The sequence below is a fragment of the Xenopus laevis genome, chromosome 6S, assembly GCF_017654675.1.
Source record: "Xenopus laevis strain J_2021 chromosome 6S, Xenopus_laevis_v10.1, whole genome shotgun sequence".
NCBI classification, from domain to species: Eukaryota; Metazoa; Chordata; class Amphibia; order Anura; family Pipidae; genus Xenopus; species Xenopus laevis.
The window spans coordinates 62,394,459-62,413,462 of record NC_054382.1 but is presented as its reverse complement, the minus strand read 5'-3'; the positions used below and the strand labels follow the sequence as shown (position 1 = coordinate 62,413,462).

The 19,004-nt window shown below is 37.3% G+C and overlaps 1 protein-coding gene across 1 annotated transcript in view; it reads left to right on the top strand.

The window, feature by feature from the left end:
• The window catches only part of ctnnal1.S (catenin alpha-like 1 S homeolog), a 147,936-nt gene that overhangs the window by 50,218 nt on the left and 78,714 nt on the right, over window positions 1-19,004 (top strand). The window contains 1 exon segment of the mRNA NM_001093144.1: window positions 3,215-3,404. Within this exon segment, the coding sequence (NP_001086613.1) occupies window positions 3,215-3,404 (190 nt within the window).

The following is a 19,004-nucleotide window of genomic DNA, read 5'->3' as shown; positions in this document are numbered from 1 at the left end:
CCCTACCTTTGACCACTACCTCATCTAACCTGTCTTCCATGGAATACTTTACTAAATTCTCCCCCTCACGCCTAGTTTAAAATCTCTTCTAACCCTCTAGCCATCTTCTCCCCAAAAGCAACTGCACCCAGGGCCGCTCCTGCCACGAGGCAAGATGAGAACCTTGCTCAGGCGGTAGCAGCCACTTAAACGCCCCTGGCTGCACCATCATCATTGAGGTGCAGCCCATCCCTGGCAAATAACCTGTAGCCAAGAAAACAGCCCAGTTCTCCAAAAATCCAAAGCACTTTTCCCTACGCCTATCTCTCAGCCACACATTAATATCCCTAATCTCCCCTCTATCTTCTTAACGTTGCTCATGGCACAGTTAATATCTCTGAGAAATTTACCTTGGAAGTCATCATCCTCAACTTTACACCTAGTTTTTTTTTTTGTTTTTTTTTTTAAAAATCTTGGAATTTTTAATACTGAGCTAAGAGTACATACACAATTGTATTATTTAAAAAAAAGTATATTTACATACAAGAGCATTGAACAAGGTAAATAGATCTATACATCCAAATACACAAAGATAGATATAGAGGAGGATGTGTGTGTTTATATAAAACATTTAAAATCAGGGTTGTTCTCTAAAATGTTCAAAGTGGGAGACCTATTTCCCTGGGAAGTCAGAACCTGTGTTACCAACTTGGAAAGTTACAGGATATGCTAATGAGTCTTGTTTTAGCTGCCCTACATATTTGGCTGGATTCGTGCCATTTATTCTTATGTCATTCTAACTGAAAAGTGAAATTATTTATTTTATGTCAAACAGAAAATGCATATGTATCCAACTAGCTTCTTTCTTCGGGGGCAATGAACCAAAAACATTATGGTCACAAACTCATCCGTAAAGCTTCCATTAAATAATTGATTATGTAAAGTATTCTATTGTACAGACTTATAATATTTAATTGCAGTGTGAGGGATATCAATCTGTCCATAAAAAAATTAAATGTTGTCATATTTGCATGTATGTGTCTGTGTCTGCCACGTTACTTTCATTAGACATATTTTCTATGGCAGATTATGTGCCCAATTTATTTTGATCACTTGATAATGCTATTTAACCGAACTAGCACAGATAAAGAAACAAAACAATGTCTTCCATGTGTTTAAATACAAGAAAAGGCATTCTGTGATATGGTTACTGATACATGTCCTTGTGATTTTCCAATGTCTTTGTATTTTTTAATACTTCTCAGTCAACTGCTGATTTTATTGTGCTCGTGTGAACTGGGAAGTAGAATTTAATTCTAGTTTCATATTCTGCCATTTTTAGTGCAAACAATAACCATGCATATTTTACTAATTAAAATTATGTTCTAATAAGACTTATTTGTTGAACTAATTTTATTTTATCTGTGAGCAGCATTCAGATGTAAAAAGAACTGGGGAGAAACACAAGCATGAAAAATGTTCTTGGGTGGTGCAAAATAAGTGTTGTGATTTGGTAGCCCCTATATGGACTTGCAGCCTACAGGAGGTTTGCTAAAATGCTTGTTTGGAATAGCAAACCAATGATTTACATGTTTCAAGAAATACCTGATCCCTGCTGTTTGCTCTAAATGAATGTGCTCTGACAAAGTGGCAGTGACATTTTATTCCTGAAAAGGAAATGAAAAGACAAGCACTAGTATTACAGCAGCATGGTTCTTAATTAGGGTAAAACGCAAAAACATTAGCGAATATGAAGCTGGCAAGTACAAGTAGAGCAAAGTGCTAGAAATTGCTAACTCCTTGATCTGAGTCACACCCTAATTCATATGTATATGTGTATATACAAATTATTTTATAAAGTTTTATAGCAGCCATTGGTAACTAAGAGATGATATCGTTTAGATGCAGTAGAAGGTGTAGTTCTAAAGGGACTGATTTTAGCACAAAAGTACTAGGAACTTTGGAAAGTTTGGAAGACTTTGGTTATATGTGTACATAAGTCAATGCCTACTCAAGGTACTGAATTTGTAACAGGGAAGTCTAGTTTTGTGTATTATTGGGAGTTTTGTTTTGGAGCAATGTGAATCTTGCATTGTTGTTGTTTTTAAATCTCTCATTTCTATATATTACAACGCCACTGTATTAAATTCATAATAGATATACAAAAGATATGGCTTTGATCAATGCACAATCCCTGGTCTCGTTTCACTAGCCATTTAGCATGTCTGCAAGTGCATGTATTTATAAAAACAGGGTTTTTTTTGTTACAAAGTTATGATCATAAAATTGACAAGCCACCAAACTTTTACTTAGCCTTGTAGTGCTCCCACAACTCCCCTTTATGTGGATCATTCATAATAGACTGTAACCTTGAAGATGGTGCTGCAATCATTATCCACTCAACAAAACATTTACAGGGTGCCTTTTCTTCAAAAGCAACACTTAATTATAGTGCAAAAGAACAATTTTGCTTGTCTGAGCTCTAGGTTAGTGTAAGGGGCCCGAAGGCTCAGCCAAGGGTAGGGGACCAAGGAGGAAGCACAGTCCAATCACTTCGAGGTATCCAAGGGGTTATGAGAAAGGCAAAGTCAGGTCCAGGAAAAAGAGTCGGTACAGGCGGCAAAGGTTCAATACTCGGTTATACAGGCAAGGTCTAGATCAGAATTAATAGAAGGTAGTAGTATAGCGCAGCCAGGAACTCATGATGTGGAACCTATTGTAGGGCAAGGTCAGGAGCGTTCTGGTGTCTTAAATAGCCCTCCATTGGTGCCAAAAACGGACGTGGTGATGTCATGCTACCGTCTTTACACTGGCGACCAATCAGGCGCTGGCGTCCTTTCCAAAGCTTTCGCAAACGCGCTGACGTCACAGCCCTGCGCCCAGGGAAACCTTGTGGGAGAACAGGGCACCACCATCTTGGATAGCCAAACAGCGTCGGCGTGGAATGCTACCTGTTGGCTGCTGTGATTTACCACAACTGTGGAAATCTTTGCATTTTTTGCGTGTTTTGTTCAGTGACCGTTTCACAGATGCTTTAACATATCTCAAGTAACATTTTAGCACTCATTTACTCACAATTTAACTTTCATCACATGAACTAACATATATTTTATTTATTTCAACCAGTAGGCTCACATAGCCAGGCTATGTCATGAATTACAGACAGATCTGAAAACAAAATCTTTCTCAAAGGAATGGTTGCATCATTTTAAGTACTTTTCTTATTCTTTTCCAGATAACAACACTGATTAACCATAAAGAGAAATCAAAGAAATCAGAGAAGACTTTGCAGGCAATACAAAGGGTAGGCCAGGCTGTTAATCAAGCTGTGGGACGGTTTGTGGCTGTGGGAGAAACGATTGCCAATGAAAACCGTGAGCTAAAAGAAGAAATGAGCTTTGCTTGCAGTGAGGCTAGACGAGCTGGTAAGTAGGTGCTGAGTATTTAATATATTTTCTGAACCATCAGAGGGGCATGATTGAGATAATGCGTCTTCTACCAATCAAACTGTGACAGATATAATATCTTTGTTTATTTTTCAAACATTTATTCTTATTAACTGTTTCTGGAATGCTGTTCCATAAATGTAAAGGAGGTTATGCTAATTAACATTTTATGTTGCAAAAATTATGCTGTACAGATAAGATCGTTTGGTTATTGTATAGGCAAGGAAGCGTATTTAAAGGAACATATTAACACTTGTTAACATTTTGGGCTACAAAACCATTGATCTATGCAAGTAGGTTTTGTTTAGTAAGACTAGGAACATTTGGATTTGCACAGTAACACTTGGTCACTACTCTGTGCCTGATGCAAGTAAAACAATGAAAGCAAACATTTTATTGGTTAATGTGGGACACTGACCCAGTGTTTAAATAAGCTGTATACACATTGGATGGATACAGTTCAAATTATTTTCCCTAATAAAGATGCAATTTTATGCATAACTACTAGCAGAAATAGTGATGGTCTTAAGCCTTTCCCCCGGCCTAGTGAGTGTCAGAAAATAGTCTGGGAAAAACGGAGAATCTATATAAAGAAAGGAGACGGGGCAAAAATCTGCTAACTAACTGCAATATTGGGGGAGGGGGGAATGTATCAGCTTTGTACTTGCTATGTGCCTTCACCTATTCTAAGGACTGTTGATGCTGCTTGAATTCTGTCTGTCCTGACCATTTGACATTGCTGTTTCCTAGACCTAGTCAAATGTGACCACAACTTTGTATACTACTGAATCTTCTTTCCACCAAGACTTAGTTTGTTAGTTTCAGATTATGCAACTGATCCCACATGTTAATTCCTTGCATCTCCTCAGTAAGGTTGGGCTTAAGCAGAAACCAGAGAATACTGCTAGTTATAAGATCATAAAGGTCAATTATGTAAAACTGAAAGGCCTTATGGTGCCTTGCTGCACTTTAAATGAGCCCTTACAATCTCATGTTCTTCCTCTGTCTGTAGTAAAATCATAAAATTTGCCCAGGTGCAGTAACAAATAAGTAACCAATAAGATGTTTTATTTTAAACCAGTGACTAGTAAACTCAGCCTGCTGATTGATTGCTAACTTTGCATCTTTTATTACATAAGTCACTAAAATTTAATTTAGTGATACCTAAATTATGCTATCATTTGTGCATATAATAGTAAAACTAACATGCAAGAAGCTGTAGTGTAACATAACAACTTTATCTATATTTGGTTTAACCCTTTAAGTGCCACAGAACGTAGAATCTACGTTCTGTGGAAAAGTAACTTGAAATGCCACAGAACGTAGATTCTACGTTCTGCAGCACTTCCGGGTTCTGGAGCAGAGGATCGGCTGTTAGAGCCGCTCGCTCCGTTCCGCTTCGATCCCCTGCCCCTAGGCAACGAGCAGAGCAGGGGATCGAGTGGCCCCTGGGGCGCGATCGCCCAGGGGCCCAAAAGCAGCAGCAGGCAAGTGTTACTTACGTGTCCTGCTGCTGCAGCCTACACTGCGCCGTCGATCTCCGCCCCCACAGCACAGGGACACAGATGACGTCGCAGATCTCTTCCAGGGGCTCTTCCTGATCGTCTGCAACAGTCTCCAGCGACTTTTTCAGGTTAGTGCAACAATTACACACACAAACACACCAACACACACTTATTACAGTAATACACACTTAGATTCACACTTACACACACTTACACATACATTTTTGGGGATTGGGGGAGTCACTTACACTCACTGCACTTACACACACGCACACACGCGCACATAACATGTAATTTACCATTTGTGCACACGCACATACATGGCATTGTGGCTTTTTTTTTCTTATCGCATCGTCTCTTTTTTTGGCTGAAAAAAATGTTTTATTGCCATTATGAATAGCGTATTCGCTAACCGTACTGTGCAATACCTTTTGTATGTTATTTCGGTGATTATATTGCAATTTTGGGTATTTTAGTGCATTTTTAGCCATTTTATTGAATTTTTAGCCATTTTATTGCATTTTCAGCTCTGCATATGTTGTGTTCACTTGTTTCTAGCCGTATAACCTGTTTGGCCCAGCTAAAATATTCAAACTGTGATTCTGACGGCCGATAACACTAGTCTGGAAAAAAAACATTGATTTTTGTGGTTTTATTGGATTTTTTTGCATTTCACTCTTTACTGCCTTATTTTGTTTTGCCTTGTAAATTTTATCTACTATATATCCATTTGGGGGTCTCTGTGCGCCACATAGTTTGGTATATCTATGCATATTGGGCATCAAAGTGTTCAGTAGACCCCTGGCGTTCATATTTAGGATGTTTTATGCTAAGTTACGAAATGTGGGGCATATAATGGGGTAAAATTCAAGCTTTGTGACGATTTTCAGAAATTTGATAAAAACCGTTACGTTCAGCATTGCTTTGCAGTTTGGCAGTTTGCAGTAGAAACACTTATTTACCCATATTGGATTCGTCAGAATGTGTACTTTCTGTAAATATATGGTTTTCTGGGGTCTCTGTACTGTTAGGGGGGTCTAATGTCGCATAATACACACACCAGGTGCTCATATTGCAGCAACCAGCGCGTCAGCCGTGAAAATGTATATACACTATTGTCATTTGGGGGTCCCTGTGCGCCACATAGTTTGGTATATCTATGCATATTGGGCATCAAAGTGTTTAGTAGACCCCTGGTGTTCATATTTAGGATGTTTTATGCTGATAAGTTACGAAATGTGGGGCATATAATGGGGTAAAATTCAAGCTTTGTGACGATTTTCAGAAATTTGATAAAAACCGTTATGTTCAGCATTGCTTTGCAGTTTGGCAGTTTGCAGTAGGAACACATATTTACCCATATTGGATTCGTCAGAATGTGTACTTTCTGAAAATATATGGTTTTCTGGGGTCTCTGTACTGTTAGGTGGTCTAATGTCGCATAATACACACACCGGGTGGTTATATTGCAGCAGCCAGCGCGTCAGCCGTGAAAATGTCTATACATATTGTCATTTGGGGGTCTCTGTGCGCCACTTAGTTTGGTATATCTATGCACATTGGGCATCAAACTGTTTAGTAGACCCCTATGTTTATATTTAGGATGCTTTATGCTGGTAATGATACATGGACAATACGATGCTGGAAAGTTGAAGCTTTGAGGCAATTTCCAGATATTTCACCAAAACCGCCAAATTTGGCAAAGCCTTGCGACTCAGTAGTTTGGAGCAGAAAGGCATGGGTACCCATTTTAGATTCAGTAGAATGTGTACTTTCTAAAAAATATATGGGTTTGGGGGGTAAACATATATTTCTGTGTTTTACCCCACAAAAATGCAGTCAATGTGTTGATTTTTCATTAGATGAAGTTACCCACAGGACTATTTGTATGTGCTAACTTCATTTTGAGGCCTCTAAATGCCAGATACTTTGGTAAACCTATGAACAATTGCCACCAAACTGTTTGGAGGAACCCTGGCAATCATATTTAGGGTGCTTTTTCTTGTTGCGTAACGATACATGGGTGATATGGTGCTGGGAAGTTGAAGCTTTGAGGCAATTTTCAGATATTTCACCAAAACCGACAATTGTGGGAAAGCCTTGCGACTCAGTAGTTTGGAGCAGAAAGGCATGGGTACCCATTTTAGATTCGGTAGAATGTGTACTTTCCAAAAATATATGGGTTTTGGGGGTAAACATATATTTCTGTGTTTTTACCCCACAAAAATGCAGTCAATGTGTTGATCTTTCATTAGCTGAAGTTACCCACGGGACTGTTTGTATGCGCTAACTTCATTTTGGGGCCTCTAAATGCCAGATACTTTGGTAAACTTATGAACAATGACCACCAAAATGTTCAGAGGAACCCTGGCAATCATATTTAGGGTGCTTTTTCTTAGTACGTAATGATACATGGGCGATATGGTGCTGGGAAGTTGAAGGTTTGAGGCAATTTTCAGATATTTCACCAAAACCGACAATTTTGGGAAAGCCTTGCGACTCAGTAGTTTGGAGCAGAAAGGCATGTGTACCCATTTTAGATTCAGTAGAATGTGTACTTTCCAAAAATATATGGGTTTGGGGGGGTAAACATATATTTCTGTGTTTTTACCCCACAAAAAATGCAGTCAATGTGTTGATTTCTCAGTAGCTGAAGTAAAGTCCTGAACAATTTGGATGTGCTAACTTCATATTGGTGTCTCTAAATGCCAGATACTTTGGTAAACCTATGCATAATGGGTATCAAACTGTTCAGTGGACCCCTGGCAATAATATTTCAGGTGCTTTTTCTTGGTACCTAATATAGTTTGGGATATGCGGAGCAGCAAAATAAAACCTTTGAAATGATTTTTCAGAATTTTGAATTTTTTTTTGAAAAACTGCTATGTTCAGACAAGCTTTTATGTTTGGTAGTTGGGAGTAGAGAGACATAGTTACCCATTTTGTAATCGGCAGAATGTGTACTTTTCAAAAATGTATGGTTTTCTGGGGTAAACCTACGGTTTCAGGATTTTTTGCCTTGGAATCTAAAGCATGCCGTTTTCTGCCTTAGTGCTTTCAAAATTCGGTAATATACTGCTGGGAGTTTTTGCTGTACAGAAATCCTAAATCTCCCTAAAACTATACATATCTGGTATTGGCACGTTCGAGAGACATAAGGCTTTCCAAATCAGTTGGATTTTCATCCGTAAAATGAAATATTTTTCTGGTATAAATTGATATACGATGAAAAATGGTAATTTTTCATTTTTTTTTGGTATTTAGCACTATAAATTTTTTTGCACAGGTGGAAATACATGAAAACTCAGGCAGATTTAGAAAGCTCAGTCTCTACCGAAAAAAACAATGTATAGTTTTCCTAGGTAAACTATAGGTTTCCCCTCAGAAAATGCCCCTAAAGTGAGAGAGCACAAAATGTTTCAAAAACGGCTGGCATTTCGCGTAACCAATATGTGAAATTCTGCTGGCACTTAAAGGGTTAATATATTTAGGAATATTACTAAATTGCAAATATTAAAAAAAAAAAAAAAAAAAAAGCTAGAACCAAACCTGTAGCAATTCAAGGTTTGAAATACAGTAGTACCTTTTCTCAGCATTTGTGTAAAGGAATGTTCAGTAGCTACAGTCGTACTAACCAGGAAGAATTCTTTGATTGCATTTTCAACAATTTCAGATTATTATTTTTTTGCTTTACAGTTTCAATTTGTACTATGGTGCAGAAAATGCTGGTGTTTTATTATACATCTGAAATATAATTTTGGACATGTTTTGTAAAATTACTATTTGTTCTTTTTTAACACTGCTGGTTTAGACATTTTTATAGGCGCAATACTTTACATTGACCTCCCTGTAGAGCTTATAATTTATTTCTCCGTGCCTCCGGCATGAAAATTAAAATGATCTGCCTGCAGATGAAAGGATCTGTCATGGAAATGTAACCAGGATCTGTATCTTTGTCTGCTGAGTTATTCCCTCCTAGCACCCCTTCCACAATTAGACTATTATTCTACATTTTAAGAAGAGACAAAGGTTTATTTTCTTTCTAACTTTAAAAAGGGGTTTATGCTTTCTTCTACCATTCCTATTCTAGACCTGTATGTAAATGTTTCACAAACATGGCATGTTTATATTCACAGCATAGGACATACTAATTAATATGACTCTTCACTGATATTGAGAGTAATGCACTGCTTGAATGCCAGTTTTAGAATAATATGATGATTTGATGCTGAGGTTTAAATATTGACTCCTTGATTATTGTCACTATCCATTTTATACTTCTGACATGTTTTGCAGAAATTATACTAGTTGCAGAGCAGCAGATTGAGAAAAGTAAAAAGAGGCAGTTTGTTAAACTTTTTAGGCTGAGTTGTCCAGAGTTAGTACATCACTTATTGTGTCACTGTATTTGCAAGTGTCTCTGCTTATCCTGACTGTACACTGTTGGGATTACACCAGCATGGTCCAGGTGATAATCATGATAATTATGGAGGGACAATCACAGGCACTTGCCTGTTTGGTGCTACTGAGCTGGAAATCATTAGTGGCAAAATGCTCAAAATCACCCTGTATACCAGTGCCATAAGGATTTTTCTTGATCATCCCTAGGCAGCATAGGGGACACGAGTTAATGCAGTTTCCCCTCTAGGATTCAGGATGGAACAAAAAAAGTCGATCCCTACAACAGGCTCCCTCCTCTTCCTATGTTAGTCCCACCCTGTATGCCAGTGGCCGAAGGATTTTTTTAATACCGTAGTTTTTTTAATAGTTGTATATAACTTTGTTGCTGAGGGCAGGGATGGTATGAAACAAACTGAGGGCAGACAGGGAAATAATTTCTAATATATTTTTATTATTGTTTCCAGTCTGTTTTATTAAACTGGATTTAAATGTAAAGTCCAGAGTATACAATTAGCACTATATAAATAAAAATAAATACTTTCTCTGCCAGCAGAGAAATAAATACAAAACATACAAACCTTATACCAACTCTGCTTCTTATCCAAAACAAAATCTGCACTTGCTGTTTAGGATATTTTCTGCTAGTTTGATATTGATCAGTTTAGACAAATCGACAAGCATTTTTCTCAATATATTCTAACATGTTGGAACCTTTCCTATATATTAATCCTAGCTTTAACTTTCATTAATTATCATATTTCACAGTAAGGACTAGTCTCTTTTCTTTACATACTATACTCTATTTTTCCAACTATTTAGCCTCTTTGTTCTCATAAAAATAGAGAATGGCCATGAAAATAGGCCAAATGTTTAGCAGCATGATAGAGAGAGATGGAGGGAGAGATGGAGATGTCTGGGAGCCGGCACAACTCATATAGTGGTAAAAGTTGCCTGGATGCAATAAGCCCAAAAAATGTAAAGGTAGAAACAGGAAAAAGCTTGCACTCACAGGTCTTAACAAAAAATATAACGGTGTTTATTGGAAAACAAGAATATATATATATATATTCCTTAAGTTTTCTGCACTCCAAATAGTAGTAACTGACCTAGGTGCTACCCACAATAAGGTAAATAGATAATTATTTCAGAATAAGTGGGTGCACACCAGGAACGTTTAAACAAGTTTAAAAATAAAACATATTTTATTGGAACAATTAAAAACAGGCCAAGGTTTTGGTCTCCTTCTCAGACCTTTATCAAGACCTGAATTGTAATGGGGAAATATATAGATAAAATGCAAAAGCACTCACCCAATCACATGTATTAGGACAAATTGTTTGAGAGAAACCCAAGCACCTGGATGACCCAAACATGTGAACAAGAAAAAATGGGAGGCAAACCTGGACCAGAAAGAAAGGGTAAAGAGAAAAAAAGATACACAGTTAAAATTGTCTAAAAAAAACACACTGAAAAACAGAGACATTGCATCAATAACATTGGCAATTAAAAATAAATAAACACAGTAAGTCTCACAGTATGTCACAATGTGTCGTCATCCCAATGTAGCCATATTACATAGTATAGCGCATGAAAAGTGTTCTTTAACCCCAAAGGGGCCAGGGATTCAATTTCTTAATCCAAAAACCTTCTCTCTGGAGAAGAATTTTGGACCTGTCACCTCCACGCCTCAAGGCTGGCACATGGTCAATGGCAATATACTTGAAAGTTGGTAACCTGTGTCCTTGTTCTAAATAGTGTTTAGCTGCCGGTTTAATGGATACCCCATCCCTGAATGCTACACTTATTGCTGAGCGATAAGCATCCATCCTTAAGCTAAGTGTTTGATCTGTTTTACCAACATAAAGCAATCCACAGGGGCATGAAATCAAATATATTACATGGCTCGTGCTGCAAGTTATATGGTGTCTTATCGAGAAACGTTTGCCAGATTGTGGGTGTAAAAAAGAGTGTGCCAGTGTCATATATCTACATGAAGTACAATTAGGGAAATGAAAACAGCCTGGTTTGGCTCCAGATAACCATGTGCGTGTAATCTTACTATAACATTGTACAGGGTCATTTTTAACCAAAAGGTCACGCAGATTGGTACCTCTATTGTAACATATCATAGGAGGTTCCGGAATAATTTTAACCAAATCTTTATCGGCCCCCGTACAATGTTCCACTGTTTCCTAACAAACTGTCCTATATTTTTTGTACATGCATTGAATTTGGTACTGAAAACCAAACCTGAATGAATCTTATCACATACAATGTGCCCTTGGCAACGGTTCTGAACTATCATCAAAGCCTGCGATAAAGTTTTATCTGGATATCCCCTTTCTTTGAACCGTGTCCACATGTCAGTTATTTGTGTTCACCTGTTGAATGGTCGGAATTGTTACGTAGAACCCTGCAGAATTGTGAAATAGGGAGTGACCTTTTTTGATGGAACTAGGATGACAACTACCATAGTCCAACAGGACATTCTTATCAGTGGGTTTCCTACAGAGAGTATAGTCAAGGAAACTACCATTTACAGTCAGCGCAACGTCCAAAAAAGTAATCTTGTGAGGATTAATGGCATAGGTAAATCTCACTGGACTGTCAATCATATTGAGCTCCTTCACCATATCTGTAAATTCAGCCTCTGTGCCGTTTTATACTATAATCATGTCTTCGGCACAATATACTTCGAACAATTTTAACTGTGTATCTTTTTTTCTCTTTACCCTTTCATTCTGGTCCAGGTTTGCTTCCCTTTTTTTCTTGCTCACATGTTTGGGTCATTCAGGTGATTGGGTTACTTTAACATGATTTGTCCTAATACACGTGATTGGGTATATAGAGCACATGTCACAAAAGCACCATGATATGCAATACGTTTACACTCAAAATATATATGGTGTGCTGGTATTTGTTGTGAATATATGGGATCCGTTATCTAGAAACCAGTTATCCAGAAAGCTCCAAATTACAGGAAGGCCATTTCCCATAGACTACAGTTTAATTAAATAATTCAAATGCTTTCAAATTGTTTCCTTTTCTCTGTACTAATAAAACACTTGATTATTCGTATTTCATCCTAAATAAAATTTAATTAATCCTTACTGGTGACAAAACAAACCTGTTGGGTTTAATTAATGTTAAATGTTTTTTTAGTAGACTTATGGAGATATGGAGATCCAGATTATGGAAAGATCCCTTATCTGGAAACCCCCACATCCTGAGCATTCTGGATAACTGATCCCATACCTGCATCCTTTTTTTATTAAATGGCTTAAACAGGGCTGTTTTTGTGGACTGGATTATGATATATTTGTATTTAGTTTTTGGCAGACCATGAAGTTCTCCAATTCCCTTTGAGGAGCATATCTAGCCTCTAATAGAGTAGAGCATCTATTAGGAATGAATATTTTTAAATCTTGGAACAACTTGAAGAGCATAAATATGTAATTACTATATATAAAATAATAGCTGCTGTGATCACAGATCCTATTTTGTTAGGAGGAGTGAAATTAAACAGAGCTTCTGAAAGCAACCCATAAAAATAGTCCCTTAAAAAGTTTTCAACTACAAACACTTTTGGTAATACTTTATTTGATCTCAGAGGTAGGAAAAGCCATTTGGATTTTAATGGAATCCTGCGGTTTAGTCTAATTGTTCTGTACTTGGATTAATAAATATAACTAAAAATGCACAGCGGCTTGAACATACTAATATGCTAACAATATTATCTGCAGAGGTTTGATGATAAGTAAACTTGGTACTTCTAATATTTGGCCAGACCACAAATATTCCATTGTATAATGGACTTTTATGTATAGCTGTGGGAGATGTTCTATTCTAAAGCTTTATCTGCCAATATTGCTTGGAGTCAATTGTAAATGTAAGACCTTTAAATATTGCACATGTTTTGTATTGCTAGTATGGTGGTAATAACTGTATCCTAAGAAGACAGACATGATGTTGCCTACATGCCTTCACCACTGGTCCCATTAAATACTCTTAACTATGCAATAGCTTAATTAGTGTCAAAATGTAGCTGTTTTTCTCGACTGGCTAAAATATATGCAGTATATGGTTTATGCTAGTGTAGGTTTTTTTGTGGCAGAAATTCCAATGCATCCGTTCTTGGATGTAGTCTTTAAAAGTCAGGATGACAAGATTACCACCAACCTATTCCGCAAGGCGATCACCCGCAACACTCTGCTTCATGCGGAGTTGCCGTGCTTGAGGGACATCCCAGTGGGGCAATTTCTAAGGTTGCGGCGTGTATCTTCCTCCTGGGATAGCTTCAACGAACAAGCGATGTTGCTGTAGCACCGCTTTGCGGAGAGGGGCTATAGTTTCCATGACATAAAAATGGCCTTTGAAAATGCTGTTCAAGCTGACCGAGGGAAACTTTTGCTTCCTAAGGCTAAGCCTAATTATAGACAAGATAGGCCATTGGATTACAAAGGGCAGTCTGGTGTCCGTTTTTGTACAACCTATAGCCGTGATGCTTATTCTATTAGGAGGAGCATTAACAAATACTGGGGGATACTCTTACAGGACCCGGTACTCTTGACAAAACACCCTCCTTTGTATATAAGAGAGGAAAAAATTTGGCATCTCATATTTCCAGAAGTTTATTTACCACCAAGGGACAGAGGGACACCACTACATGGTTAAAATACAAGGGTGTATATAAATATGGACGTACAAGGTGTAAGACATGCTCATTGATGAAGGCCTCCAATATGTTCCAAAGCTCATTGACATGGATGACTTATAACATCAAGCAATATTTTAATTGTATGTCGAAAGGAGTCATTTATTTGGCGACTTGTAGTTGCGGGGCCGAATTTAGAGCATATGTCAGCGACTGACCGTGCAGACTCGAAATCGGCTATAGCGAAACATCTACTTGAAAAGCATCAGGGTGGTGAATGTCTGACCTTTCAAATTATAGATAAACCTCCTAGAGATGTGAGGAAGGGTGATTTGGACCAAAAACTTTGGAGGTTGAAGGCTTATTGGATATACCAACTAAAGACCACTGAGAATTATGGGGGCCTCAACAGAGAGTGGGAGTTAACTTGCTTTTGTAATTAGTGCATTCCTTATATATGTGTTTACCAATGTACTATTGTATAGGATATAGTTATTGTATTTTATTGATTTAGTTTAATTTTGTGAGTGGATACAGTACTTGGTCACATAATTGATTCTTGTAAAAATAACCCCTATATTGAATGTCACCCAGAAATTTATATTAAGCGCTGGCTAGTTATGTGCTTACTAAATGGTATAATATTGATCTTTTGAGATTTGGCAACTTAAAGGAATAGATGTTTTAGTACCTCTAATAAGTGCATATGGAACAATATATCGATATTTGTATCTGTACTTGCATACTGTGTCAGTGGCATTCCTTACACTCCTGCAGATTATCTTAAACCTGGATACTAGTGGAGTAACTGAGACACCAGGTGTAACTAATACAGTTATAAAACGTTACCCTTTGTGGGTTAAATGTTTTTAATAGGTGGGGCTAATGAGGTTTTATTAATGGTGTTTATGCCCTATGCTTCTGAAGAAGTGGTGAGACAGCACGAAACGCGTCAAGAGTGTGGGAGTTGTTACACCATGAAATGAACTCATGTTCTTAATGCTAAATACTGTTTTAATTCTTCCAACCACCGTGTGTTCCGTACCACTGCTTCTACTAATGCAGAAGAATCAATTGAGGTGCCTTGATATGACCTCCCTTTGTGAATTATACAGTGAAATTATCTTGCCAAACCATACACCGTACTGTTATAATTAAAGTGCAGTGATCTGATATACTTTTATGGACATGTTTATACCATTACATGTTCCTTCTGATCAGACTAACCTGTAAAGCCACCTTTATATTCCTACCTCTCTATATATGTATAGGCATTTATAAAACACAGTTGCAATAATACATTGAAAGATAACTCTGCCTTACAGGTTGTGGTCTTGTAATGCTGATTGAGTCCTAGGCAACCAGGCCGAATGCGGCGCTAGCACCAGCGGAAATGATAGGACAGATTTATCAAAATTTGAGATTAGAACTCATTACAGAAAAACTCATGTTAGTGTAATTTTATTAAGTAAAATTATAAAATTGGCCAAGAATCTAAATAATTTTGTATATAGCAATACAGACTATAAGTCTACAACATATTAACATTGGTAAGAAACAATTTAATAGTGTTTTATGGCAGTTATTAATAAATATATGGATAACACATTTTTCTCCATGCTATACTGTATTTGTACTGAGTTGGAGTTTTCTAAATTGCATTTCCTCCACTGCTGTTCATATAAGTGATAAAGAAAGGCATGCAATGGTCTCAACTCTGCATGAGCCTAATAGTCTGAGATGTCCTGTGGCGAAATAGAACTTGTAGTTCAGTTTATAGGCAATGGGTGTAGCAATCTGCAATCTTTCAAAGTCCCTGTTATTTATTTGATAATTTACAGAGCACATCGTGTCTCAATATAACAAACAAAGGGCAATATCTGCAAATGAATTTACTCTCATTGTTTTAACATATATCTCAAATGCTTTGGATTTAATTATATAATTGTAAAGTGTGACTAGAAATTGTGAGGTAAACCAAGTTCCATTAACGATAGGTGCAATATAATTTGCAGTTGCTATTGTGTTAATAAAAAACTAAACTGTCATTCATAATCACAGAGACATTTATATCACATTAAGTGGCATTTTAAATATACATAGTCATATGAAAAAGTTTGAGAACCCCTCTCAGCCTGCATAATAATTTACTCCACTTTCAACAAAAAAGATAACAGTGGTATGTCTTTCATTTCCCAGGAACGTCTGGGAGTACTGGGGTGTTTACGGAAAACAAAGATTTTTATAAGCAGTATAAAGTATGAAATTAAATCAAATGTGAAAAACTGGCTGTGCAGTTTGCTAATTTGAATGCATGTAACTGCTTAATACTCATTACTGGCAACACCAAATTGGGTTAGTTCATTAAGCCTTTAACTTCATAAGCAGGTGTGTCCAATCATGAGAAAAGGTATTTAAGGTGGCCAATTGCAAGTTGTGCTTCTGTTTGACTCTCCTCTGAATAGTGACAGCATGGGATCCTCAAAGCAACTCTCAAAAGATCTGAATACAAAGATTGTTCAGTATCATGGTTTAGGGGAAGGCTACAAAAATACAGGCGCATCATAACAAAAAGTGATTTGCATGGCAGAAGAACACCGCATTCCAAGAAAAACACCTGCTACCTACTGTCAAATTTGGTGGAGGTTCCATCATGCTGTGGGGCTAGTTCAGGGACTGGGGCCCTTGTTAAAGTTGAGGGTCAGATGAATTCAACTCAATATCAACAAATTCTTAAGGATAATGTTAAAGCATCAGTCACAAAGTTGAAGTTACGCAGGGGTTGGATATTCCAATGACCCTAAACATACTTCAAATCTACAAAGGCATTTATGCAGAGGGAGAAGTACAAGATTCTGGCCGTCACAGTCCTCCGTCTTGAATATCATCGAAAATCTATGGGATGATTTGAAGCAGGCTGTTCATGCTCGGCAGCCATCAAATTGAACTGAACTGGAGTGATTTTGTATTGGCGAATGGTCAAAAATACCGTCATCCAGAATCCAGACACTTATCAAAGGCTATAGGAGGTGTCTAGAGGCTGTTACATTTGCAAAAGTAGGCTCAACTAAGTATTGATGTAATATCTCTGTTGGGGTGCACAAATTTATGCATCTGTCTATTTTGTTATGATGCATATTGCATATTTTCTGTTAATCCAATAAACTTTGTCACTGCTGAAATACTACTGTTTCCATAAGGCATGTTATATTTTAAAAGGAAGTTGCTACTTTGAAAGCTCAGCCAATGATAAGCAAAAATCCAAAGAATTAAGAGGGGTTCCCAAAAATTTTCATATAACTGAAAAAGATTATTTAAGTAATTATTGCCCTTTTACATCTCTTGCCTTGAACCACCATTTTGTGATTGTCTCTGTGCGACCTTAGACATCATCTAACCAGAAATACTGCAGCTCTCACTGTAACAGGAAGAAGTGTGGAAGCAAAAGCCTGTTAATTGGCTCATGTAACCTAACCAGTATAGTTGTTTGGTATATTTGTGTGCACAGTGAATCATACAATCCCAGGGGACGGCCCTTATTTTTTAACCCTTTAAGTGCCAGCAGAATTTCACATTTTGGTTACGCGAAATGCCAGCCGTTTTTAAGCATTTTGTGCTCTCTCACTTTAGGGGCATTTTCTGAGGGGAAACCTATAGTTTACCTAGGAAAATTATACATTGTTTTTTTCGGTAGAAACTGAGCTTTCTAAATCTGCCTGAGTTTTCATGTATTTCCACCTGTGCAAAAAAATTTATAGTGCTAAATAACAAAAAAAAATGAAAAATTACCATTTTTCATCGTATATCAATTTATACCAGAAAAATATTTCATTTTACAGATGAAAATCCAACTTATTTGGAAAGCCTTATGTCTCTCGAACGTGCCAATACCAGATATGTATAGTTTTAGGGAGATTTAGGATTTCTGTACAGCAAAAACTCCCGGCAGTATATTACTGAATTTTGAAAGCACTAAGGCAGAAAACGGCATGCTTTAGATTCCAAGGCAAAAAATCCTGAAACCATAGGTTTACCCCAGAAAACCATACATTTTTGAAAAGTACACATTCTGCCGATTACAAAATGGGTAACTATGTCTCTCTACTCCCAACTACCAAACAGAAAAGCTTGTCTGAACATAGCGGTTTTTCAAAATAAAATTCAAAATTTTGAAAAATCATTTCAAAGGTTTTATTTTGCTGCTCCGCATATCCCAAACTATATTACGTACCAAGAAAAAGCACCTGAAATATGATTGCCAGGGGTCCACTGAACAGTTTGATACCCATTATGCATAGGTTTACCAAAGTATCTGGCATTTAGAGACACAAATATGAAGTTAGCGCATCCAAATTGTTCAGGACTTTACTTCAGCTACTGAGAAATCAAAACATTGACTGCATTTTTTGTGGGGTAAAAACACAGAAATATATGTTTACCCCCCAAACCCATATATTTTTGGAAAGAACACATTCTACAGAATCTAAAATGGGTACCCATGCCTTTCTGCTCCAAACTACTGAGTCGCAAGGCTTTCCCAAAATTGTCGGTTTTGGTGAAATATCTGAAAATTGCCTCAAAGCTTCAACTTCCCAGCACCATATCACCCATGTATCATTACGTACTAAGAAAAAGCACCCTAAATATGATTGCCAGGGTTCCTCTGAACATTTTGGTGGCCATTGTTCATAAGTTTACCAAAGTATCTGGCATTTAGAGGCCCCAAAATGAAGTTAGCGCATACAAACAGTCCCGTGAGTAACTTCAGCTAATGAAAAATCAACACATTGACTGCATTTTTGTGGGGTAAAAACACAGAAATATATGTTTACCCCCAAAACCCATATATTTTTGGAAAGTACACATTCTACCGAATCTAAAATGGGTACCCATGCCTTTCTGCTCCAAACTACTGAGTCGCAAGGCCTTCCCACAATTGTCGGTTTTGGTGAAATATCTGAAAATTGCCTCAAAGCTTCAACTTCTCAGCACCATATCACCCATGTATCGTTACGCACC